The 27939-nt window shown below is 41.4% G+C and overlaps 1 protein-coding gene and 1 long non-coding RNA gene across 3 annotated transcripts; one reads left to right on the forward strand and one right to left on the reverse strand.

Moving 5' to 3' along the window:
* Positions 1-73: 73 nt before the first annotated feature.
* Positions 74-24999, reverse strand: agla (amylo-alpha-1, 6-glucosidase, 4-alpha-glucanotransferase a). Of its 2 annotated transcripts, none has more exons than XM_003975529.3 (35): positions 24855-24999; positions 23450-23577; positions 22480-22690; positions 22213-22382; positions 21929-22132; positions 20942-21123; positions 20665-20776; positions 20076-20202; positions 19662-19764; positions 18563-18660; positions 18058-18197; positions 17786-17973; positions 16836-16959; positions 16333-16496; positions 15968-16069; positions 15212-15367; positions 14770-14920; positions 14526-14650; positions 14317-14429; positions 14049-14183; positions 13251-13381; positions 12777-12913; positions 12300-12433; positions 12038-12213; positions 11784-11886; positions 11583-11706; positions 11069-11170; positions 10871-10982; positions 10568-10703; positions 8194-8306; positions 5988-6199; positions 5753-5850; positions 5593-5680; positions 1685-1818; positions 74-1551 (listed from the first exon to the last, which is right to left on the reverse strand). In XM_003975529.3, exons 2-35 carry the CDS (start codon positions 23535-23537, stop codon positions 1434-1436), a joined length of 4611 nt encoding a protein of 1536 aa, XP_003975578.1. In that variant the 5' UTR covers positions 23538-23577; positions 24855-24999; the 3' UTR covers positions 74-1433. The 2 variants fall into 2 exon arrangements, with proteins under 2 accessions (XP_003975578.1, XP_011614665.1); XM_011616363.2 differs by lacking the exon at positions 16836-16959 and adding an exon at positions 17143-17266.
* Positions 1467-14430, forward strand: LOC115247893 (uncharacterized). Its single transcript, XR_003886955.1, has 3 exons — positions 1467-1579; positions 5096-5183; positions 14297-14430. It is a non-coding gene; the product is annotated as an uncharacterized lncRNA (long non-coding RNA).
* Positions 25000-27939: the final 2940 nt, after the last annotated feature.

Genomic DNA, 27939 nt, shown 5'->3' on the forward strand with positions numbered 1-27939 from the left:
GTCAGATTCAAATTTACATCTCAGAGTTCCTAAAAGGAAAAGCTCAGTTGCACACAGACACAGGAAGCCGCACCAAAGCTAATGTGACAGTTTATTCTCCATCTATGGTAATGTCAACATATCACAGCGCAGAGGACACATCAGTGTTACAGACTCATTCCAGCAGGTTTACACTCCTGCAGCACTGCACCGCTTGTCAGAGACTTGAGTCATCGACCTTTCCCAGTGTTTCAGAGTGAACGGAGTATAACCGTCAGGCAGTGCTGAAATATTTGATTTGATGCCGTTTGTCTTCGTTTTAAAAGAAAAAAGCCTCAGCGTGGAGGTGCATGTGGGGTTCTTCTCTGTAGTCATCCTCCAGAACAGCTACAATGTGTGGGGACACTGACCACGACCCTGGATCAACACTGTTTGGTCTTCTGCTTGTGATTAAATCAAGTCAACATGTATGTTGTGATTCTCATCACATCAGACAGGACTGCTGTTATCAATGCTCACCTGACATCAATAAATGAATGACAATACATGAGGAATTTAAACACCACAGAAAAAAACATACAAAAATAATTGTTTCGGACTAGACTGGTGGATCCGCCTCATTCAATTTCTTTTATGTTTTACCTTCTAAATTAGGAATTAGTTGTTAACAAGGTTACGCATTCCTGACCACACCACCGCCGCCAAAGGCATCGGTCTTTGTGTGTAGACAAAGTCACAGAAGTTTTACGAGGACAGCTGACAACAGTCACAGGCTACTCACTAGAAGAGACAACATTCATGCGCACAAGTGTTTGCCTGCATCGTAAGGCTTGTGGGGAAACTGGTGAATTAAGCAGGAAGCTGGAAGAGCAGATATATAAAGGCAGCAGGAGTTACAGATTCACAAGAAATGCTACAGCTCATAAGACACCTTCAGGTGAGGATGAGGACAGTGAGGCATCGCTGTTTAAACGCAACAGCTGTAAAGTGACTGAAACTGAGGAGGCTTCCAAACCTAGATTATGTATTGTCTGACACTACAAAGTCTAAAACATACAAGACAAAAGAAATACTAAGTTTTTTCTTGTGATTTTCTGACTTTGAACTGTCCAAATATATATTTCCTTTTAATTCTTTTATGCCCCTGCAGACTGGTGACAAAACACTGATTGTTGAAGGTAATTAGAAATATAGTAAGTGATCATAGTAATTCTGATGCTTATTGTTTTTCTATGAGTTAACTGCTTCACCTGAAGGATGTCTGAGGTTTCTATTGAACTCAGAAGAATTGTAAATTTCCAGGAGCAGCTGAGTAGCAGCGAGCCCTTGTTGGTTTGGATGAGGCAGTAAATGATTGAGGAGGAGGAGGCGGAGGAGGAGGCAGGTCAATGTGATGTCACCAGTGACACACTCTCTGGTTTATGGTGGACCTGAAGTCTCCAGCCATGTGTGGCTCACAGTTCATAGAGGACCTCCAGTAGTGTGGCCAGGGACCAGGCCTGGGTCTCACAACTAAATGGACAATACTGGCCGTTCTCATTGGTCAGCTCTGGGAGACCCTTCCAGGGAGAGCTGAGGAGCCAACAAAGAAGAAGGGCAGGTTATTTGCACATGAATCTACGTCACAACATAATAATCATTTATCAATTACATTCAATAATTGCTGTGCAGAACTTATAATAAATTGATAAAAACAGAGTCTCACCGCTCCAAGTGAGTGTAATGTCGGGACAGAACACTTTTGATCAGGGTCACAGTTTCACTGTAGATTTCTTCTCCAAGCTTTTTGGCAAAATAGAGTTTAGCACGCAGGAAGTATCCAACTGGCCAGAGCCACTCCTGCTCACACACACATGCAAACAGTAGTCATTTCCTGTAACGTATTGCGTCACTTCCTGTCTTCTCAATCGTTCGTTGGTTGCTAGGTGCAAGGTGTGATGTCACCAGTGACACACTCCCTGGTTTATGGTGGACCTGAAGTCTCCAGCCATGTGTGGCTCACAGTTCATAGAGGACCTCCAGCAGTGTGGCCAGGGACCAGGCCTGGGTCTCACAACTAAAGGACAATACTGGCCGTTCTCATTGGTCAGCTCTGGGAGACCCTTCCATTTACTTAAAATTCAATTTAATTAAAATTGAACACTTGGGACATTCTAGTCACCTGATAACAGTGAGAAGTAACCCATATTAAACAAATACAGGGCTCCGCCGATTATCAGCGTTAGCCTCACCATCTGTTTCACCCGGTGTCTTTGTCTGTTCAGATAATGCTGTAGCTAAATTTAAGGAAGCAATCCCTGTGCTAATCCCAGGACCACCGTGTGTTTCCCCAGGGGTTAATCATTATAATCTTAGTCCTGCTGAGGTTGACTCTATTGCTGAAGGTGCAGCAACCTCACTGAGAATCACGCTTGATTCTGTTGCCCCCCTGAAAAAGAAAATAGTAAATCAGAGGAGGTGTGCCCCCTGGTATAATTCATATATCAGGACCCTCAAGCAGAAAGAGTGCAGACTAGAAAGGAAGTGGCATTCTTGTAAAATAGATAGCTATCATGTAGCCTGGAAAGACAGTCTATTAGTTTACAAAAAGGCCCTCCGTAAGGCTAGAACAGCTTAATTTTCTTCTTTGAGGAAAATAAGAACAACCCCAGGGTTCTTTTCAGCACTGTGGCCAAATTAACCAAGAGTCACAGTGTTTTAGATCCACGTATCCCTTCTTCCCTTAGTGGTGAAGACTTCATGAGATTCTTCACTGATAAAGTTCTAGCTATCAGAGAAAAAGCTAACCAGGCCATCCCAACAACTGGACTATCACCAGATGTGCTGACTGTGGGACCATACAGGTTCTCCAACGAGCCCTTAAACTCCTTCAGCCCTATATATTTTTCTGAGGCGTCATCACTAATTCAGAAATCCAAGTCCACCACGTCTCTAAGATTCCATCCCAACACACCTATTGAAGGATGTTTTACTATTGATAGGCAGCTCTATCCTGGACCAGATCAATTGTTCTTTAGTGACAGGTTATGTACCCCGGTCCTACAAGGTGGCAGTGATTAAGCCGTTGCTTAAAAAACCATCACTGGATCCTGATGTCTTAGCAAATTACAGGCCGATATCCAACCTTCCTTTTATCTCTACAATTCTTGAGAAGGTGGTGGTGACTCAGTTACTGGAGCACCTGCAGAGGATCAGCCTGTTTGAGATGTTTCAGTCAGGCTTTAGAGCTCATCACAGTACAGAAACAGCACTTCTTAAAGTTACTAATGATCTTATAGCTTCAGATCATGGACTGGTCTCTATGCTGGTTCTGCTGGACCTAAGTGCTGCTTTTGATACAGTTGATCACAGCATCCTGTTACATAGACTGGAACATGTGATTGGGATTAAAGGGACAGCACTAGACTGGTTTAGATCATATTTATCTGATAGATACCAGTTTGCTCATGTACATGGTGTTCCCTCCTCATACAGTAGGGTTAGCCATGGAGTTCCTCAAGGTTCTGTACTTGGAACAATCCTCTTCACTTTGTACATGCTTCCCTTAGGGAACATTATTCAGTAGCATGGGATAAATTTTCACTGTTATGCTGATGACACTCAGCTTTATTTATCCAAGGAGACAGAGAAGTTAGTGAAGCTTCAGACCTGTCTTAAAGACATAAAGTCCTGGATGTCTTCAAATTTCCTCCTCCTTAACTCAGGAAAAAGTGAGGTCATGGTGTTTCGTCCTGAACCTCTCAGGGATAGATTAGATCACATGATCACTCTAGATGGTATCTCATTAGCATCTAGTCTCTCTGTGAGGAATCTTGGAGTAACTTTTGACCAAAATCTCTCCTTCAACTCACACATTAAATTAGTCTCTAGAAGTGCCTTTTTTCACCTGAGAAACATCGCAAAGATCAGGAAACTACTGACACGGCTGAAAAGTTAGTCCATGCATTTGTTACTTCCAGGCTGGACTATTGTTATTCTTTATTATCAGGGTGTCCAAACAACTCTTTAAGAAACCTCCAGCTGATCCAAAATGCTGCAGCTAGAGTTCTGACAGGTATTGACAAAAGAGATCACATAACTCCTGTAATGGCGTCTCTTCATTGGCTGCCCGTTAAATTTAGAATAATTTTTAAAACCCTACTTTTGACCTACAAGGTCCTCAGAGGCCAAGCTCCATCCTACCTGGAGGAGCTAGTGACCTTACCAGCCCAATAGACCGCTCTGCTCTCAGAATGCTGATCTACTTGTGGTTCCCAGCGTCTCTAGGAGTAGAATGGGGGGCCGGGCATTTAGCTACCAGGCCCCCCTGCTATGGAACCAGCTCCCTGTTCAGGTACGGGAGGCTGACTCCATCTCTACTTTTAAGATCAGACTTAAAACCTACCTCTTTGAAAAAGCATATTGTTACTAATTCTGTAGTTCCAGTTACTATCCTAGACAGACAAATTATCATACTTAGGGGGTCGTCTAATTAATAGGTTAACATCTTAGCTATGCTGTTATAGGCCAAGGCTGCTGGGGTCCAGAAACATGATCACCTGACAGGCCTCTGTCACCCCACTGGGTCATGGTTCCCTCTCCCTCTCCTCTCCTCTCCTCTCCTCTCCCTCTCCTCTCTCTTTACCCAGCCGGCCATCAGCAGGAGGGTCCCCCTACATGAGCCTGGTCCTGCTCAAGGTTTCTTCCTGTTAAAGGGGAGTTTTTCCTTGCCACTGTTGCTTGTCTGGGGTTAGGCCCTGGGATTCTGTAAAGCGCCTTGAAACAATTTTGAGTGTAAAAGACGCTGTATAAATAAAGATTGATTTAATTTGATTTGATTTGATGCACAGAGTAAGAAATAAAATCTATATGTACCTTATATAAATCATAGAAACTGGCATAGTGCAGCTCATGTGGGACAGGAAGTTGAATGCAAAGAGAAAATAAAACATCCTATAAATTTTCAAAATAAAAAATCCTGTGTTAACAGCAGAACAGTTTCAACTGTGCAGAAGTGTCCTACATTTTCAAAATACATTTGTATGATAAAAATAACAATACACAATAAATAATCAAGCAATTCGAAATACACTACACAGTGCTAATATTGCATGATTGTATGTAAATTTCTTTTCAGCTGCCTGTCGGAGCGGCACCACGCAGCACACTGCAGAGGACGGAGTGGATATGCAGCGAAACTGTTGTGAATCCGGTTTATTACCGGGGTACGTCTACATCTGGACCTCCTGTCTGGCAGTTTGATCCTCTGTGTCCTCCCAACATATTCTGTGACCCTCCTTTGGACATGTCCAATCCATTTCAGCCTGACCTCTCTGGCTCTCCTGATCTAACCTCTATCTTCTACCCCTTTACCTTCATTCTTGTAAATATTATTTTATTACACCTGCCATTTTTCTCTACGTGTTTCAACCTGCTTGTTCTCTACACCCTCCCTTGCTCTGGGTTATTGCAACTGTTGTACTTTTATGCTTAAAAGCCATAAAAAAATACATATACTGTTGCATTTTGACCCTCAGATCAAAAGCCAAAATGTGTTCACATGAAGACATTATCTTTTCTCCTGATTTGCATTAGTTGTAGAATAAGTGTGGTTGTTGGTTCTGTCACACTCACTGGTCCTTGGTGGTAGTTGAAGCCTCTGGCCAGGTTATAGTTGTCATTGTCTAGAGCGTTGTCATAAACACCACAGTACACCATGTCACTGAAACACAGATCTGACATGAGAAGGTGCCTGAATGTCCTACACAGTGTGATGAGGGAAGATAAACTTTACTCTGGGTCAAGAGTCTTCATTCCCAGTGGTCCCAGTAGTTTCTTCTCAGCCACTGAGAGAGCGGTCCATGCCCTCTCTGCTGTAAACAGCTCTGGGGCCTGTTAACACAGCAGCATGTCAAACACAACCCAAATTTATTAACATTTCGTCAGCTCAATAACATTAAAACACACAGCCAAGTTAAATATATGCAGGTTTTCTCAATGGGAAGACTGAAGACCCTTGCTCTACTTACCACGACCATGGCAATAGTGAAATTAGGTCTCAGCTGGTAGTCGCACCAGGGGCTTGAGGCCCCATAACTGTCCTTGTAGATGCCTTTTTTGTGAACCAGCTCAGGATTTTTCTCATTGGAGTCCTGTGGGTCTTCTGACACCCAGAAAGCAGCTTCAAAGGCCTGCTGGAGCTGCTGATTCCACTGGGAGTATGACACAAACAGCTCCTGACCTGGAACAAATTGAAAACTCTGATTTTCTTTGTTTCTTCAGTAATCTTAATCTCCAAAGACAAAAACACTCTGAGGTGGTCTTGACCATTTGTGACCACATTGTTCTTTTAAGAATGTGCATATGGCCCATCTTTAACAACCCATACCACCGTCTCAGCTTCAGAAGCAGCCTAATACAGTGGTATGAGAAAGTTTGGGCACCCTTGACAATTGGCATTATTTTTATTCACCAATCATTGGGTGTTTTAATTCACAACTTAATTTTGATATATCAAATAACTGATGAACACAATCATATTTCAGCAGTGAAATGAGGTTTATTGGGTTAACAGAAAATGTGCAATATGCCCCAAAACAAAAAAAGGTCGTGCATAAATTTGGGCACCTTAATAGAAAAATCATATTAGTATTTAGTAGAGCCTCCTTTTGCACAAATAACAGCCTGTATGAGTGTCCTGGATGATAGTATTTTGGCCCATTCCACCTGGCAAAACCTCTGCAATTCAGTGATGTTTGAAGGATTCCGAGCATGGACAGCCTGCTTCAAGTCATCCCACAGATTCTCGATGATATTCAAATCTGGGGACTGGGATGGCCATTCCAAAACATTGTACTTGTTCCTCTGCATGAATGCTCGGGTAGATTTTGAGCAATGTTTGGGGTCATTGTCTTGTTGAAATACCCATCCCTGGCACAACTTCAACTTTGTGACAGACTCTTGAACATTATTCTCAAGAATCTGCTGATACTGAGTGGAATCCATGCGACCCTCAATTTTAACAAGATTCCCAGTACCAGCACTGGCCACACAGCCCCACAGCATGATAGAACCTCCACCAAATTTTACTGTGGGAAGCAGGTGTTTTTCTTCGAATTCTGTGTTCTTTTGCCACCATGCATATCACCTCTTGTTGTGACCAAACAATTCAATTTTTGTTTCATCAGTCGACAGTATTTCATTCCAAAATGATATTGGCTTGTCCAAATGTTCTTTCGCATACTTCAGGCGACTCAGTTTGTGACGACTGTGAAGAAAAGGCTTCTTCCCCATCACTCTTTCGTACAGCCTTTCCTTGTGCAAATTGTGCTGTATCGTTGACCGATGCACAGCGACACCGTCTGCAGCAAGATATCCTTGCAAGTCTTTGGAGGTGGTCTGTGGGTTGTTTTTAACCATTCTGACCATCCTTCGTCTTTGCCTCTCTGCAATTTTTCTTTACCTACCACTTCTGGGCTTAACAAGAACTGTGCCCGTGGCCTTCCATTTCCTCACAATGTCCCTGACAGTGGAAACTGACAGGTGAAATCTTTTGGACAGCTTTTTGTAACCTTCCCCTAAACCATAATGCTGGATACTCTTGGTTTTGAGATCATCAGAAAGTTGTTTGAGGCTCCCATGTTGCAGCTCTTCAGAGGAGAGTCAAACAGAATGAGAACTGGCATCTGGCCACCTTAAATACCTTTTGTCATTATTGGATGCACCAGTCAATTAAGTTCAACGCTTAATGAGCTCACCAAACCAACTTTGTGCGTCCAATTATCTTGTAATGATTAGTTACAGGCCATCAAAGCAACAAAATGACAAGGGCTCCCACATTTTTGCACAGCCTATTTTTTACATTTGATTTAATTTCATACAATTGCATACTATGAATACTTAAAATCTGTGTTTGGAAATCATCTTATGGGCAAATGAAGGACATGCCACCAAGATAATTTTGTGTGAAGTCAGAGTCCATTATTACACAACCTCAGAGGGGGTGCCCAAACTTTCTCATACCACTGTAAATACTACTTTAGCCATACAAACGGCATATACAGTATGTGATGTAAATTTGAATGCAAAAAAAGCATATTGTATTCATTGAGTTTCATACAGTGAAGGTGTGGCCGCTTCATCCCATGTAAAAATGTGTCTGCATGTTGAAATGTCATCATGCACTCCTGTAATTGGATCTCTAAAGAAGGTTAAAAGACTACTTCCATCTCTTACCATCTCGGTGCACTTTAGTTCCAGTGTAAGGGAACAGTCCTTTGGCGTGGAGCTCAACGAGCCAGCGAACAGCCGATTTACTGAGGCCAACGATCTCCACTGCTGCACCGTCTCTGGAGAGATAGTCACATTAAAGTGAACTGAATCAGAGAACTAAATCAATGACACGAATACTTTTTGTCACAACTCCAAAGAAAATGTTAATGTGAAAGAACACAAAAATACACTGCTCAAAAAAATTCGAGGAAACACATCAGATCTAAACGGGAGTGGGGGGGTGGATGATCTTGAATATCTTTCCTGATTAAAAACTAGGTGATGTATTAGTAACAAAATGATGCCACATAATTTGATAGAAATGAAAATGATCACCCTATAGAGGGGGGAAATCAAAGACACCCCAAAAATGAAAATGAAAAAATAATGCAACTCAAAATGATTCTCAGTAGTTTGTGTGGCCCCCACGTGCTTGTACGCATGCCTGACAACATCGGGGCATGCTCCTAATGAGACGACGAATGGTGTCTTGGGGGATCTCCTCCCAGATCTGGACCAGGGCATCACTGAGCTCCTGGACAGTCTGAGAATAAACCTGGCGGTGCCAGATGGACCTAAACATAATGTCCCAGAGGTGTTCTATTGGGTTTAGGTCAGGTGAACGTGGGGGCCAGTCAATGGTATCAATTCCTTCATCCTCCAGGAACTGCCTGCATACTCTAGCCACATGAGGTCGGCATTGTCGTAAACCAGGACAAACCCAGGTCCCACTGCACCAGCGTAGGTTCTGACAATGGGTCCAAAGATTTCATCCCGATACCTACCGGTAATAGCAGTCAGGGTGCCATTATCTAACCTGTAGAGGTCTGTGCGTCCTTCCAGGGATATGCCTCCCCAGACCATCACTGACCCACCATCAAACTGGTCATGCTGAATGATGTTGCAGGCAGCATAACATTCTCCACGGCATCTCCAGACCCTTTCACATCTGTCGTATGTGCTCAGGTTGAACCTGCTCTCATCGGTGAAGAGCACAGGGCGCCAGTGGCATGGTTGCCAATTCTGGTGGTCTATGGCAAATGCCAATCGAGCTCTACGGTGCCGGGCAGTGAGCACAGGCCCACTACAGGACGTCGGGCCCTCAGGCCACCCTCATGGAGCCTGTTATTGATTGTTTGGTCAGAAACATTCACACCAGTGGCCTGCTGGAGGTCATTTTGTAGGGCTCTGGCAGTGCTCATCCTGTTCCTCCTTGCACAAAGGAGCAGATACCTGCTGGGGGTTTAAGGACCTTCTACAGCCAAGTCCAGCTCTCCTGGAGTAACTACCTGTCTCCAGGAATCTCCTCCATGCTCTTGAGACTGTGCTGGGAGACACAGCAAACCTTCTTGCAACGGCACGTATAGATGTGCCATCCTGGAGGAGTTGGACTACTTGTGCAACCTCTGTAGTATCCAGGTACCGCACCATGCTATCAACAGAGATGTTGATCCAAGCCAAATGAATAACTACAGCAGTAGAAAGTCACTCAGTAAAAAATGAGCCAAAGGAGATGAGGAGGGAAAAAAGTATCAGTGGCCTCAACCTGGAAAGCCATTCCTGTTTTGGGGGCCGTCTCATTGTTGCCCCTCCGATGCTCCTGTTGTTGATGTCGTTAACAACAAAGCAGCAGAAACTGATTAACAACCCCTTCTGCTACTTAACTGACCAGATCAATATCCCAGAAGTTTGACTGGTTGTTATACTCTGAATAAAAAGTGTTCCTCTATTTTTTTTTTTAGCAGTGTAATAAGGAAAAACGGTCAAAATTTGGAAGCAAAAAAAAAGGATTTCATTTAGAGCAAAGATGGAAAATCTTGTAGCTCATGTTCAAACATTCAGATGCATTTATTTTTCTATCTCCGTTTCATAAGTTATTTTTTATAAAAAGCAGTTGCCGGTGTTGGAATAAGGTGTTGATAGTGGACAAATATCATCTTGATACCCTTTTAATAATTTTTCCTCGATAGTAAAATCTTGAAATATTATTTTTTCCCTGTACTTTAAGATGATTAATTCAATTCCATAACAGTAATTATTATTTTGTTTGGAGTATGACATTCACATATAATGTTGGGAAAATATATCAGCATCCCTGATTGCAGATACTTAAATTCACATAATGTGAGTAAAACGTAATAAGCCGGAAACAGAGTCCAGCAGAGGAACCTCATCCGGAATCATCTAAAGAAGCTAGTTCAACACTGATGTCTCAGAAAATTCAATGCATTTGGATTATGTCCACTTCCTGTGAAAAGCTTGCTTTAAACTCTAGCATTCATAGCTAATAATGATTCATATTTATTTGTTTTATGACAAACATGTGTTTGTGTGTTACCTTGGAGTGGCTGGCATGCCTTTGTTCCTCGCTCTCTCACTCTCTCCCATTTTGTCCATCCATGTGCCGCAGTTAAAGCGATTCCCTCCACTCACGAAACCTGTGGCCACGTCCACCTTAATGTTCACGTTGAACCCTGAGGAAGATTGAGAAGAGCTTCAGATCCCTGTGATGGTTCAATTCAACACAGCCATAAAACTCTGTCTTAACCCTCAAACAGTCCTTTGAAGCTGTGGGACCCAGCAAAACAGGTCCCAAAACTTAAAAAAGAATTCCCAAAACTTCACAAACACACACTCCTACCTTCATCTCTCATGTTCATATCTATCTTGGGTCCAGCGTTTTGCTCTCTGAAGGAAATGCCCTGCAGGTGGCGCTGTAGAGCCTCTTGGATCACGTCATACAGCGGCTGTTCCTTCAGACAGGCACAGAGACAAAGTTATGCATTACACACTGGAGATGATGTGTGACTGTTCTGTTCCACATGTGTCAGGAACATACCACTTCTCCAGGTCTGCAGGGTTCACAGTCATCATTGGGATACATGCGTGTAACAGGGCAGCTGAGGATGTCCTCACCTTGAGAAACATTGTTGGCATAGTCCTGGACAAGACAGGGAGATGTGGTTTAGACAGGTTCATGATGATAAAGACTTGACAACTGAAGACGCGAGTCTAGAGGAAGAGGTCTTAGAAAAGTCTCCAATCAGGAGACTATTTCAAGAATGTAAATAAAGACTCTTTTAATAAAGACCCACTGGAAACATTCAAAAGCAGGAAGATCAGATTAGACAGTCTGAAAACCTTGGGAAAAAACACTTCATAATGGATGTTCTATAACTGAATTCAATTAGGAGATTTAACAAAGAAGATTGAGTGTTGGAATGATGGAAGAGAAAAGTTAAATATACTGGTAAGCCATCACCACATTGTCTGACAACAGAACTGGCTTGATCTGAACCTAAATAAGCTGTTCAGTGCTTTTGTAAAAGATTAGCAGTACCAAGCAGACGTACCTGGATGCACTGCAGCCACCACCAAATGGCATCGCGGCAGTTGTAGCGAGCACAGCGGCCCTCCCCCAGCAGGTTGGGGATCAGACCATGTCGCAGCGTTCCAGCAAAAGCCAGGATGATGTTGCTGCAAATGCAAAGTCATTCAGCAATTGTGGAGAAAATCTCTTTCTTTCTTAAACATGCAGAAACGCTGGTACTTACCGAGCCTCCACTTGTCTCCCAGTGAGTAGCATTAGTCCTCTGAGAGCAATGAAAGTGTCTCTGCCCCAGCAACGGAAAATCCCAGCAGAGAAATGAGGAAGTCCTAAACAACATTATCCATTTAACAAATACAGTAGATGATATCATTTTAAGCTCTTACACTTCAAAAAATGCATCTGATTAACAATACCATTTTTTTGTAACATTAAGCTAATGAACACTGTCACGTCTCCATTCATCTGTTGCTAAGCTACCTGCAGCCAATGAGACGCAGCACTGCTCCTTCTGGTCTGTGACTGGACTGATGCGATACGGAACATCCACAATTGTGGTAGAAATTGGAGGGAGGGCGGGGAAGCGCCCAACACCACACATCTGAACCGAGCCAAGAGCCAAGTGACGGACAAAGGTGGAGCCATTCTGAACAAAGCTGTCATAAAAAATGGTTTAAAGGGTCGCTTGTAAAAATCAGTCAGGTTTAATTCTAAAGTTGTTGCTATCCAGAGTCAGACTTACCTTGACATGAGTTTATAGGTCGCATCCAGAGCTGTTGTGTAGGTTGAAACCAAGATGGCATCAAAGTAACAGGGAATGAGGTAGCGTGGGATGTGTTTTAGGTAGCTAAACATGGCTGCCAACCACTGGCCAACCTAGATAAAATAAAATGGTTTAATTAGCTCTTTACAAATTCGATCCATGATGATAGCAGAAGGTCTTTGCCCCTCCATGATGGATACTATTATAGCACGTGTTGACTGTAAAATTGTGATCTGCCATTATCTGTATTCTCTAAACACAAAGAATTTTCAACTTTACCGTGAACACAAAAATTGTTCATCAGTTTCATTTTGATGAAAATAGTCATGCTTTTATGATGAGTAAAATTACAGATCCTCTCTAGTAAATGTGAATGTTCTTTATCTAGTCATCTAAAGTAACAGAATAATCACAGTTGATGATTTTTAATGGAGAGTGACTTTTGTCAGGCCTCACCTGCGCCAGAGGTCCCTCTCGGTGCAACAGTCTGTTTGAGACATAGTCAATGAGCCAGTCTCCCTGTCGCAGGTTGGCACACACAGGATGGCCCAGGTCATTGTTGGGTCGAATGTTAGCAAACACTGATATCAGACCTGCGGACACACGGTAACACTGTGTCATTGTGTTGAAATTGGATGTTCTGCAGCTCTTCTGGCAGACACATGGTCTAGATATTGTGCAGACATGGTGTCTCCTGTGAGCTCTGCTGAAATTGAGATAGGCAGCTAATTTAAAGGTTGAGAGGAGACATTTCCATGTGACCTTGTCCATTGAGCTTCTTTTTGCGGAGAACAATCTCTAGTTACTCAAGCCCTTCCTGGAGTCATCCCTCCTTAATACACTACTGGGATAGTGCAATGTCAAGATTTTATCTACTGCCTGCTGCATTACTGACACTGTAAATAGCCAACAAAGTGTAAATGTACTTACCCTGCAGCCCTGCATATTTCAAGGTCTCCCATCCTGGGATGCTGTAACAGCCACCACCATCTTCTTGTTCCTCTGATTCACAGCGAAAAAGCAGGATGTTGAGGTCCGCTAGGGTCAGCTGAGACATCAGCCTGTGAAATCCAGATTAGTCTTAGTCTTTTTGGAATCTCAAGACCTAATGTACACAGCTGATGCCACTGGACTGCAAATCCCTTCAAATCTGAAAGTCAGCATCTTTGGATGTTTGCCCTGCAACTAAGTCACTTGATCATAGATGAGTTGATAAAAATGAATGAATTGATTATACTGTTCAATGGTGCTTATTTTTGCAAAATGGTGGCGTTAGGGTTAGCACTATTACAGCATGAAGGCTGCGAGTTTGAATCCCAACTACAACAGGCCTTTTCTGCATAGAGTTAGTGGGCTCTCTCCATATGTGGGTTTCTTTCAGCCACTGTATCTTTCCCACCATTAAAATCATACAGGTCAGATGGGTCCAGAACAGTGGCAGAAGCTCCAGAGTGACCCTCCATATTTCATTGTACAACTTGCATATAATGACAATAGAAGCTTCTTAGCTCTTCTTTAAAAATTAATTGTTAACTTGGTATGTCACTCATCAAGTTTATCATGATGTGACCTGATTGTTGAAAGGTAAAATCAGATGTCTGAGCCAGTTGTTGCTTTTACATTTGAATATTACATATATTAAAACAAAACCTGATGTGTGAAGATGTGTAAACAATGTGTTGTTAATTTGAAGAGCTCTGTCTGTGCAACGGGGGCATATGTACTCACTGAGCCAGAGGTTTCTGCAAAGCCTCAGGTGGGTTTTCCTCAGTCAAGCTGCCCTTCCTGTATTTTGGGCTGAACTGGGAAAGATAGAATCTTAGTGCCCCCACCATCTTCTGGGCCTTAGGGTCTAGGCTAACCCTGAGAAGAAGAAGTGGCACAGTTATCTGTGGTTAATGCTGCATTTGATGCACAGCTGGAATAATTAATGCTCCTGAAACTGTATTAACTTTCTGTTGATGTGGCTCCAATAGATGCTCTGTGGTTGGATTACCTAAAGGCGATGACGCTGCCTGGTGTCAGCTTCTGGAAGTTGATTTCCTGAACAAACTCGGATGGACCTCTAGATGTGACTCCAGCTTTCTTCACCACTGTACTTTCTTCTAGCTACATAAAAACAAAACATTCAGTAGACTTCAGTTATTCAATTATTCTGCTGAAATGTTAATTTTCAGAAATTATTTAAACTCAAAGTCTTTTTACAGGAAGATGTTCCTTTATTTCCACACTGTATTCAGGCATGCCATTGATGTACTTGTCATCTCTCTTATAACTCCCAGCATGCCTTTCCACCGTTCTTGCCTCCAGCACCACTTCCTCAATCTTACCTTGAAAGACAGCAGAGAGAGTATAGTGAATAAAACATTCTAACAGCACAATAACACGGATACAAGTGTGATTAAAAATTGAAGGTTTTGGTTCCTTTGGGGAAAATGTCATGCCGTACCAGGTATGAACATGGGAGGGACATTGGTGTCATACTGATGGGTTTTGGGGTCCCAGAAGGCGGTTCGACACACTGATACCACAGACTGATGCGTGCTGGGACAGTGGCGAGTGACAGCTACGATATCTGCATCAACCTGGTCAACGTATACCTGGAGAGGTACAAAACATGCATGGTGATGATGAGGATCACAAGGGGACGAACATTTATTGAGCAAATTACGCTGAAATGTGTGACATCATCTGAAAATGCATGGTGAGATACAGACAAAAGAATATTAACAGTAACAATGTGAGAATTTCATGCTATAGCTAATTTTCTTTTTTAACATTGCTGACTTTTTTTTTTTTTTTTATAGTTAAAAACCTCACAATGCATTTGCCGATCGAATCACATATTTACAGATGACTATAGAAGTAGCTGCTTTAATTATGGGTCACACCTGTATGAATCCCTGGGCAGCCAGCTCTTTGTGTAGCTTGTTCAGAGCCAGCTTTCCTGCTATAATGCCAGTCTGGAATCCGACCTCACTGCTGGAGCTAGGGGCTGCTGAGGGGTTCCACTTTGGGTAAATACGCTCCTCCTTCACCACAGAAATCTACAAACACACACCAAAAGCAAGACAAATAAGTTTGTTCAGATAATCCTCATCCTTCCCACAGTGGAGAAGTCTATAATGTTCCAGCAGCAGAGAAAAGTGACATTGCAAGTACAAAAATGTAGCGCTAAAATATGTGTATTTAAAAAGTGACCCTGCAAAAAGGAAATAGGATAATTAGCTAATAATTCAGTCTTTTCAATCTAAATAAATTAAAGTTAGTCATATCAATTTTCAATTTAGAAACAATTGTTTTCATATCATTGCTCAGCACAAAACCAAATTTAAATGTGTAAACTTTCTACTCCAAAAGAAAAACACCTATCCTCTATGATCTCTGAATATAGAACTATTTACAATAAGTGAAAAACCAAAACACGATGCACTAAAAGAATATCAACATGATTAAGGACCCCTGTCAATACATGATGGATGAAGTTATTTTAGTTGTTTTATATTTTGATGCAAAATTAATAATACAAAGAGTCTGAAACATGTCCAACAATGAGCCAGATTCTTTGACCCACTCCAAATGCGGTTATTGTGAAAAACTAAGGAATCCGGTAAGAGCCTGTGTTTAGAGAAGAAGGTGTGTAGGACCTGATGGGGAACTAATTCATCATATCCTCTGGTGGAGCCAGTAGCACAGCAGGCCATAGAGACCATCGCAGAACTGGGGAGGGAGTCCAGAGCTGAACGCAGCTGTCAAACATGAACAACAAAAGTAGCCACAGTCATTTTACGGCATGAAGTGGTAACAAGTAGACAGCAGCACAACATGCTTCCAAACCTGAGTCATGCATGTAGTTTTTTTTTTTTTTTTAAATCACCATGTAGACAAAAACACAAAATATTACAGAAAAATGCGCAGCTGGCTGCCTTCACTCCCGGCCAAATAATCTGCCCTACAGGCATAAACAATTCAGTCTGGCTCAACACATCCCAGCCGTCTCACACAGACTCACCTGTATGGGGCACTCGTTGTCATGGGTAACATCCAAGAACATCGCATGGGCAATAGAGGGCATTAGTGGGCGAAGACTGGGCTGGAAGAACGCTCCCACAGGCTCACCTCCGTAACGGTACACCAGTCGGCCCTCTTCATGACTGTCACCAGCTGACATGGCCTCTGAGGGCAAGTAAGAACAAAGTGATTCTGGCTGCGGCGCCATTTCTTATCGTGCATGCTTGAAGCCACAAACACAATAAGCTGGCAATCAGCACAATTCAACAGCTCTCAAAACACTCCCACCTTAAAAAGTGAGGTAAATTTTTACATTTAGTTAAACTTCAGACATGGTGTTTATTACTCTATCAGAACTACAATGGGTACATATGGCAGACAAACTCAGGTACAGTTTGGGATTTGGTGATGAATCCCAAACTGTACCTGCCAATTTTTTTTAACAGTACAAATGCAGATAAATTACACCAAACTTTTACGAAATAAACCCGCCAGGCCCGGTACCTCGTATCAGCGATGAGATGCCTAGTTTGGTTACGAAGACATTATCCAGCTCTTCGCTGCCGGTGAACAGCTCAGCCACAACATACAGGTTAGGACACACTCTTCTGGCAATGTCCAGCATGAACTGGTCAACACAGCCAGGCAACACACCAAAACGAGTGCAGGCAGAGCAAGAGGAGTGAAAGGGAGGAGATTAAAAAGAGAGAGAAGGATTGCGGGAAGCAGGCAAGTAAGGATCACATCAGGCAGTTCAGTCCACAGGCAGAGAGAAAACAAGAAGAAAAAACAGAGTTAGTTCATGTTGTACCTCGTATAAGGCTGCTAATTCCCAGTCGGTTAACAAACACATTGTCAATGAGCTCACTGCCGGTAAAGAGCTCAGCTATCACGTACAAATTGGGTCTGACCGCTCTGGCGGCGTCTAGCATGGCCTAGAGAAGACAACACAGGAGTGTTTGAGACATGGAGCGATTTGATGAATTGTCACTATCTGCAAAATTTTTCTGAATTTATTCTGAAAGATTTTTACAGGGTTAAAAATGTGCAACAAATCAGATTGCGTCTCATTGTTGTTTGGTAGGTTACCGCGTTTCTGTTAAGCAGAGTTTTGCTGTATTTACATGTTTTCACTGCTCAGGATGTGGCTCCTCCCACTGTTTGAAACAAGGACCATACATTCCTCTTCTAAATGTGTGTCACACCTTTTTTTCTCACATTCAAACCTTTTTCATAATGTATCATCTGGATATCAGTATGTATGTGACAGTATGTTTGTTTTTGGAAAAACAAACCCAAAATTGAACACCACAAGAAATGACATTCTAAAAATTAATATTAATAACTCATTGTAGCTTTAAAATATTTATGAGGGATGTCCAGAGATCTAGTTGTTCATGCTCAAACTGTATATTTAAGGAAATCTACAAAAACATTGTGTTGTGTGACAATACCTCAGCCACATGTAATGGTGTTGAGTGACAGTTGTCCAGTCTGACTCCATTGAAGTACTGGGCAGTAATCTCAGTGTATTTCTGCATGTGGGCCCACAGGTAGGGGCAGTCTTCAGGGCCCTTCCCATAGCGGAGCTTCACGCTGTCCCCCCAGCAAATAAGCTCCCGACGCAAGTACACATTAGAGCCTGTGAGTATCAGCATCAGTCAGGTCTGTGGCTGCTGTTATCTGTCCAGACATTGTGGACAACCACTAAGTTTACCAGCCTTACCAGGTTCCGCAAAGTTGCGCAGAGGGTCATCACCCATCACCCAACCATTGTGAGCTAGGAAATGGCATGTCTTGCTTGGTTGGTTCAGCAGCAGCAGCTCCTGCTCCAGAGTCATTTCCGGATACGGAAAAGTAAAATACCTGGGACAGACAAACAAACACCATCCACCTTTACTGCAAACTTTAGCTCCAATTCACATCAAAATGATCACAAAGGCGTGGTTTTACAAATGAGAGACAGCTTTAACTGATGTCTCCTCAGTGTCGACTCATTACATTTAAGTGTATTTATCAGAAGAGAGATAAGGAGAGCAGTGTTTCACTGTTGTGTGTGTTTGTGTGTCAAGTCATCCCATTACCTAGTTCATTGTTATGATGTTTACATATGTAAACGATAAAGAACATCAAAACATGTGATGTCCTGTATTCAATAAAATTAATTTCAGTATTGGACTCAACTTTACTACCAACAACAGATACTTATCTTTTTTTTTACTTATCTTTACCTGGTTACCATAGGGTTCTTCCTGCTAACGGGACCAAGTTTGGGGCCGTGTTCTGCCAGACGCTCATAAACAACATTTCCCACAATACAGTTGACAGCCTTGAGGGAACAACAATAACAACATAATAAACACCATTTGGTAGCACAAATGTCTGGTGCTCTGCACAGGTATCATGGGTTCCGTTGCCTAATATGCATCCCCTAATTTTATATATAGTTTCTCAGGAAAGCCTGAAAGTTTTTTTTTTTTTTTAATTTTGTAAAAACCTTATATGAACATGAAGGTGAATTGAGCACATAATCTCAAGCCTCGAATCTCAGTGGTCAACATTTCAGGAGAGATCAGTAAACTACATCCGCAGTCCAAATGCTTTATTTACCTATACCATAAAAAGAAAGGTCCATAGAACTACGCACTGTCCTTCATTAGTGTATTGTGTTTACAGACAGCATTTCTGTTTATAGGAAGACTACAGTCTGTGAGGTGGTAAACTGGCCTGTTTGCACTCCTGACCTCTCACACACTAAATATGTTTGGTGCATGACCAAGTGTCAAATGTGAGTGAGCCAGTATGTGAGCCTTTATCCAAAATCAGAATGTAAATCTGTAAGATTACACGTATATGTCTTTGGGTTTTGGTGCTTCACATAAATTAGATAAAAGTTAAGGACAAACCCACACAAAATAAAATAAATGAAAATGGACTAAAGTAATCAGCAAGTTGTTCATATTGGCCATAGTTGACAGTAATGCAAACATAGACTTCAAATCCATATGAACAATTATTCACAGTTTTGGAGTGTGTGTAGTTACACTAGTCCAGAAGCATAATAATATGTCTATTGTATAGACATAAATTAATATGTATATACATGTTAGTTAACAAGTATGTACATATTAACTAATATTTATATGTATATTCACAGATATATGTTAAATTCACAGATGTTAGTAAAACATGAACTGTCTATCAGTGTGGGTAGGGGCAGATACTGTGTTGGTGGGGGTCACGGGTTTGGTAAGAAGATAAGTTCTTGTCATTCTTCGTACACATGCCATCAGCAGAAATAGTGTACACATACAGGACAGCTTAACTCACCTGCTCTTGGTGCTGGTGCACGATGTGGTACTGTTCTTTATTCAGCTCATCCAGCTTCTGCCTCAGCCAGCCACAGCACTCCTCTATGTGCTGTGGGGAAAAACTGGATAAACAGAGATGTAAATCTATAAAATGAATAAAAGAATGATCAATTAATTAAAGAGGATGTGAATAAACTAAGTGGCTACTGGGATATAAATTAAAAAAACACTTGTTAATTTAGCTAGTCAAAATCAAAAAGTGTGCAATCAAAAAGCAAATTAAAAAGCAAAGTACAGAAAACAGCTAAAGAAGGTCAGGGGCATCAAAACAGAGGGGAAGGTTGTGCCACATAAGCAGCTGAACAATACAACTATGAAATACTTTGAAGACCATCTAAAAACTAAGTTGGTAGCTTAATGTTCTAATTCTGACCTGACAGGTATAAATGTTTCCAGAGCTGAGTCCATGTCCACGTTGTTGCTATAACGACGATAACGTGGATCCTGAATGACCTTCAGGCCTTTCTTACCTCCAGTTTTACTGTGATCTGGTTTCGAGCCTAAACAAAGCACAGACAATCAGATAAAAAAAAGCCTCACATGTAGAATCCAAAAGGATCCAGAGAGAAAACCTGAACAGAAGAGATTTGATCTTCATATACAGAATCACACTGTATACAAATGCTGAAGAACCCAACATCTGAGCACAAAAGTAGAATTTAAAACTAGGTAAACATCACTCTTCTCCTCAACCATTGTGGAGCATTTTGAAATTATTTACCTGTAATAAACACCTTCATTTAAAGTTCTGCACCTATGTTTCTGCTGCAAAGGTTACAGCTGCACTCACACTAGAACAACTTCTGTGTCATATTCCTTCGATACATCACGTCGATACATGACATGCACACAGCGCAACAGCGCCATTAAAGCTGTTGTTTAAGTGCTGTCACAGCAGCTTAATGAGCATAATAATGTAAGGATCATGTTTTGCGTATGTAACATGCTTGTGTGGTTCGCACCATTTTGGAGCAGAGTTCTGAAGTCCTCCACAGCAGTGGCCACATTAACCTGAAAGAACTCCCACAGTTTGATCTGAGGAAACACGTCTTTCCACAACACACTGCGAATGGCCTGAAACACGGCAACATACACACACACAGACAAAACACATCATTGGACTTCGCAAGTGCAAATAAATATATACTTGGTAAGAAGCTTTACTGTCTAGATAATGTCTTGTTCCAGTAACACACATCCCATTGCAGAGTCTGGTGGTGCAGCTCTGTGTTTACTCACACTGAGGTGACTCTCATTGGTGATGTCTGCAGGAAGTCCTTGCTCTTTGTAGCGTCCATCAGCTACTCTTGTCGTTAAATGCCAGATAGCTCGATCTAAGACCCAGGCTGGACGCAAGTGGGGGGAGTTGACCAGGTTGTAACCACACTCAGGATGTTCCTTGATCCAAACACTGTTAGCAGCTTTGTTAGAAGAAATAAAAACAGGACATGGGAAACAATGCTCTAACTTTATTAAATGTCATAACTACCACGTGATTATGAAATATCTCTAAGCAGTTGTCTGTAGCTTTAGATCATTCATCAAATAAGTGATAAACTTGTTATACTCTATAGATAGAGTGGTACTGTAAACTGATCTGTCACTCAGTGTTTTAATGAGGCTCGTTTTACTGGCCTTTACTGACCTTTTCTGCTAGAGGAACGATGAGGGACTGATGTCAGGTGGGTGTAGGAGGGAAAGAGGGCAGTGACAATAATACGGACTCAAACACACTTTAAGTTTGCATGAGATTCTATCCCACCAGAAAATACAGCAATAACAGTAATCAAATATATACCGGAATGTAAATTTAGGTATTTTTGTAAATATAACTTTCCGTATTTCTCAAACCTTCATTGAAATTATATTTAGTTAGTCATGTATCAATGAGGGGATTCCAGTGACCCGGTAAATGTTTCATTTCTCCATTATTTTAGTCCTCCACGGTCAGCCTCAGCACTAATGCCAGCTTCACCGATGAGGCACAAGTTTGAAAATCCTTTTTTTTCCCATTTTGCCGTACTTTTTCAAACCTACATATGGCGCTAAACTCCCATCTTGTCTCTCAAGCATCACCAAGCTTTTGTTATTCAGGTAACTTGACTGTAAAACTGACTGTAAAAAGATGTCAGTCAGGCAAAGTCAAATATTCCCTTTCAAATCTCTTCTGTGAACTCTCTAAAGTCACAGTTTACAGCTTAGACAAAGCGGTAAATGTTCACTCACCAGTATGATTGTACACTACATCTGTAATACATAGCATGCCCCAGTCTGTCTTCAACTTTTCCACCAGTGCCCCCACATCAGCCCAGGTGTAGCGCTGACCCTGTGGACTGAACTCAGGGTTAAAGGTCAGCTGGTCTGCCAAAGAATAACAGGACCGGGACTCTCCCAGAGTCTGTAGTGGCGTGAAGTGAATCATATTGTATCCTGATGGAAAAGCACACATGCACACTTCCTGATCCCGAGCACCATAGGGCATTGTGGCAAAAACTGATTAATGCACCCACCTGCCTCCTTAGCTACCCTCAGTCTATCAGGCCAGTCATCCAGGTGACCCAGACATTTGGACAAGTAGGTCTGGATGGTGATGCAATCTAACGGGAGTACATGATTGTCTGCTCCAACGCGGAGGACTGGGTCCACGACGATGTATCCCCTTCCTGACTGCTCAGTGTCTCTGGGGAACAAAACACAAGAAAAATATAAACTAAGTTGTTTTGTTTGTTTCATGTGCAGCCAAGGAGTTCTGTCATTTTCCACAGATGGCTATTTACCCATGTCCAAAGTAGTATTCATAGGATCCAGCTATCTTGAGGTCCAAAGAACAGAACTTATCAGAGTCATCCTCCCGCCCCGTTGGGTTGTTCCACTCCAAAACGCGGAATTTGTTACGTTTGTACGGCTGCCCCTCTAAGGGATAGTTGGTGTACAGCAAAACATCCTTCCCCTGCAGGCTGGGACCAAGGCGGAACTGCAGCTCAAACCCTGAGGAATAAATGTCTTTATTTGATTAGTGGTGGCTATAAATGAATCACAGTTATTCCAATCTAGCTAAAATAATTTTAGATAGAATGGAATTTTATGGGCTGATTCCTGAATTACTATACTATGAGCTACAATATTTATTATGCACATCTGAGTGGTGGTTTCGAAAACAGGAGTGTAAAACAAGGACAATTACCAGTGAAATGAGCCCTTTCAGGACTACAATCAAGCTAGCCAATCCCTATCCTGATACATGACCTTTACTCTTTTTCAGCAAATGCAAACACATTCTGAGAGAATGCTATGAGACTCTGAAAACAAGAAAACCCAATTAGCGTAAAAGCACAATGTCAAGATTACTTCTGCACTCTGGAACACAACATATTCTGTGCATCTAAAGATAGTCCAGTTAAAGAGCCAACTTTTACAAACCCTATCAGGTTCAGATTAAATATCAAATGCTACAACCTTTCATCCAGCCCAGCTCACTCCCACCAGCACTGCTGCTGTTTGACTGGAATGAACAAGCCTTAAATTTGACCCCAGAGTTACTGAAAAGAGTGACTAAAAGGCATATTTAAATAAGATAAGATCCAGTAAGTCTAGACTATGGTAAAAAGTCAGTACTAAAAAAAACGAAATACTGTAAAATCCATGCTTGTTTAGGTATATGCACTATACACATATAAAAGTCAGGATTTGAACAAACAGAAATTTGTCGGTCTAACAGTCCGTCCGTCTGTCCATACATGACTTTACCCTGTTCGAGTCTGAACAATGTCCTCTGTAAGTTCTCCTTGTCGTTGAGCATTAGGACTCGAATCTGCTTCAAATGTTGAGGCAACATATTAAGAAGATCACTTCAAGTTGAACTGATCCCTGGTCTCCTGAAGAAAAGGAAAATAAAGGATACAAGGTAGGTATGGCTGCTCATTTATAGCAATCAGCTGCATTTTACACAGACAAATGTGCTAACAAGTCAAACTTAATGAAAAACATAGCTAATTTATAGAAATGCCAAGAACAATGCGATGCCCTCCCATCTCTGTCTGATAAAAGAGTCATCGAATGGATTGAATGGATTTTGTAAACCTGTAGCATTTTCCTCTTAGGACAGAACAGATGCATTTATCAGTGGGTCCTGGAAAGTCTTAATACTGTCTTAAATATTTAATACACTTGGGGTTACAAAGAAAAATCAAAGGTGCCTGCATGAGTTTTACAGAACTCAGTCTATCTGTGCTTGAGCTCAACATTAATCCTGCAAAATCAAAAAACATCATTAACATCTTTTAAGCCTCTCAATCCAGTTGGTGTAGTCTGCAGAAGATACTGTCAACAGCAGCAAATGCCTAAATTCATCAGAATTTGTTTTTTACAGGCTGAAGACGTAAATCTTATGTAAAGTTAAAACTTTGCAAGCACAATCAAATCGATATTCTGACAATAATCGTCATCTAATGAAAAGCAGTTCACTTTTCGGATGAAAGCTGGTGATCTGTGACCGCAGTTCTTAAATAACCGGAGAGGGTGAGTGAACCCCGGAGGGTCCCCCTCTGCGGCTGCGCATTCCCCCTCCCAGACCAGCCTGAACAAGGTCAGGAATCCAGACCTTTAATGTCACACTATTTATAAAACCCTCGTTTAGCAAGTTGAATGAATGTCAAAGCAGCAGACAGACAAAGACTATTCAGCGATGGTGACAATGATCTGCCAGCGCTGACGCAAGAACCGTCAAAGCTAATTGACGGTTCCAAGTTCCCTTCAAAATAGAGGAACTTTAAGCTTTCATCATTGACTTAAAAGTCTGTAATGTTCTTAAAACGATTTGAACAACCGCTGCTAAATTCTTAGTGACAAATATCCACAACGACAGCCAGAAAAGCGCCATTTCCTGAAATTAACAAAGTTAAATCATAGTTCATTCATTGGCAGTGCAGCCGAACAGTAATTAAAATAGCGAAGGTCAGACTGATGCAATGTCACTAATATGTTAATAGTGTCATGTTAATTCCAGTAACAGTTAGATACAGTGCAGGCAGACAGGTACTGGAGTCATTACGCAAGATAACCTGAGTGACTGACGCGAGACAGCAAACTGTGCTAGCGGCTAACAAGAAGAGCCGACAGGTCAGAATTTATCTTTATGGTCAGTATGGCTCACCTGTTAATTGTGTTTTCAGTCCGCCACAGCAACAGGAGAACAGTCAGCAATGTGACAGGCAGAGAGGCAGGCAGGCAGACAGATGGACAGACAGATATCTGTTTTCCTGCATGGACCAGGGGGCGGGGCACACGTGACTTACCGTAAGAACCCGAGCAAAAGCGACCAAAACAACTTCAGTGCGCAAGACAAAAATGAAAATATGAATGGACAAAACCGTCCTTAGTTTGATATAGAGCGCTAAATATTAAGGTTAGATAAATAAACGCGAATGATTTTTTGCCGTTTCAGTTAATAGACTGTGAACGATTGGCATAAACACATTCGCAATCTAATCTGTTGCAAAAATAACTGGCGCAATACTGGGACTTGCACAATTTGAGTTGCGCCATTTTCAAAGGTTTACTGCTTTGCCCACCGGTTCACCCATCACACGTACATGCGCATCAACACAGTTACGTAATGTGTCACTGCAGTGCAGCACCACATCTCCATGAGTATAGCTTCACTTCTCATAAGTATCAAACTAAAATAAAAAATAAATCAGAGTTGTTTTTTAAAAAAAAAAGAAAATATACACCAGTTATTGCCTAAACATAGTTGATTTTCTATTGTTGTTATTGTTGTTATTGCTGCTGTTGATCGTGATACTGTACAAACTCAAGCCATTTCCATGTTCGAACCACATGGTGGGAGCAGTAAGCATGAACCTAGGAATTGGCTGATGGGTCATGTGACTCATGATCGCACAGAAATTGGTCAAACTTCTGGCACATTTTCCAGCTATGCCAGTATGAATTCACTGTGCTCAAACTGCTGCTGATGATTGGGATGGAAGCAAGCTCAAACTGTCACAAAGGTAGAGCAACATGTTTCATTCCACTGGCTTATGTTAGATTTTATCATGAAAATATTGCATGACGTGCATACTGACTGAACCTTAAAACACTAGTTGCTTACATGTGAATCTGTAACTAATACAATTGAACACAAATTAAATTAGAATTACCTAATTTTTCTGTTATTTATTCATCTGCAAATTCCAATTTTGATGCACGTTTTTTTTTAAACGTAGGATTAGGGATTAAAAGTAATTATTTTGAGTCTAAGTCTCATAGTTTTATACAGAACTTCACAACTAAAGATGAGCCAATTAAGCTTTAGAAGACTGGAGGTAACAAAGAAATAACTACATACTGAATCAACTTACCTCAACCTTCTTTTGGAATTAGAGGACAATTTACGAATTTCATTACAAGAAAGCTTGTAAAACTTATTATTGTATCAAAATAAGCTACAAAATGAACAGCCACAAAACATATCAAAATAAACTGCAGTATTTAAAAAAAAATACTCAAAATCCAATACAGATAGCCTATGGGATGTAATATTCACATGAACATTCTACAAGCCCAGTATTGGACCTGAATCTGGATTCAAATGTAAACAAAACCATCCTAGGTAGGTGCTGCTCACTTACTTTATAAAGGCATTACTATAGCAACAATCAGTCACACAAGCTGCTTTTCTACAGCATCTCAACATTTGGCTTCTGCAGCAACACCTGTCGAATTTCATCCAAGGAAATAAAAAGTCTAGAAGACAAGCAGGTTAAATATAATAATAATAAAGCATCCATTTGGCAATAGAAACTTCCAAAATACATACATAATAACAACTAAGTTAATAATAACTTGTTTTTATTGAACAACTAAGTACGACAACAAATGTTGAGATGCTGTAGAAAAGCAGCTTGTGTGACTCACTGTTGCTATAGTAATACCTTTATAAAGTAAGTGAGCAGCACCTACCTACATACAAACCTAACTAACTTTTAAAATAAATACTTGGCAGACCTTTCAAAGTGGTGTGAGGGTGAAGTTTGTCACCCGCGCTGTTCTTTACTCTTATGTTAAGACTCAGACAGTCCTTGCAAGGGAGAGCTGAGCAGCAGTTCAAGCTTCCTCTCTCAACTCCGCTCTTCTGCTGCTCGTTCACCTCTTTTATTTGGTGCATACAAGATTTATGTCAATCAGGACCTCACGATTCCTTGTTTCCTATCTACTTTTCCCATCTTTACGACCTCCTCGTCTTATCGAACAGGGTACCTTCAAGTGCTGGTTATATAAGCTCCAGCACTTAATTTAAACATTCACACATTCCTTTTCTTAAACACTCCTTAAACACTCTAAATCTACTCACCATAGCATTGAAACGATAATAGTAATAACAACAATAATTCTTCTCACAGTGGCAACTCAGGTTAGTGTACACAAAGAAAATTAAAATTAACATCATATAAATGAATATACATAAACGCAACTTAAAAGAATAAAACACACTATGACATTCAAAAGCATAATAAAACAATTTATTCATATGTGCAGCAGAAGTCATTTTTAGAAGCTGAGAACTCAGTCGTATTGACAGCTTCAGCTCATGCGGTACTCCAATAGGAACTATTTATTTAAAAATACAGTGATTAAAAAGGGGGAAAAAATCAACACCAAGGTCGGGAGCTGACCCCAAACTGTATGGTCAACAGTCACCAATGTAGCCAGGACAACCTCTACAGAGAAACGGGCAATGATTAACAAAAAAATAAGGGGGGGGGGGGGGGGGGGGGGGGAGAGACAGGTGTAAGCACACCTGAGTGCACCCTGCCTTGCTGTGCCACCCAATAGCAAACAAGCATCCCACTTCTCACACAGATAAACCAAAATTAACAGATTTCAAATAGGGTTCAATACTGAAACAAATGACCGTTTCAGCATTGTGTTTTGGTCAAATCATCAGTCCAAACAGATCCAATAACTTTAAGATTATAATGTCATTTGGACACAGTGTTCACCAGATTTATCTTCTTCTCATCATCCTCACCAAATAAAATTTCAAAATTCCTTGTGTTCTCTCAATGTGGCGAAGAGGTTATAAGGGGTTTCATTACTCAGAGTGGGTCTGGAGCTTGTTAATCACTTGCTACGATGAACCCATAACTTTGGTAGGAATCTTGGGGGCAAGCAACTTATTTTTTTGTCGGAAGACTGTGACCCTTCTGCTCTCTCATTGTTTCCCCTTTCCAAAA

The sequence above is a fragment of the Takifugu rubripes genome, chromosome 22 (assembly GCF_901000725.2).
Source record: "Takifugu rubripes chromosome 22, fTakRub1.2, whole genome shotgun sequence".
In the NCBI taxonomy this organism is placed as follows: Eukaryota; Metazoa; Chordata; class Actinopteri; order Tetraodontiformes; family Tetraodontidae; genus Takifugu; species Takifugu rubripes.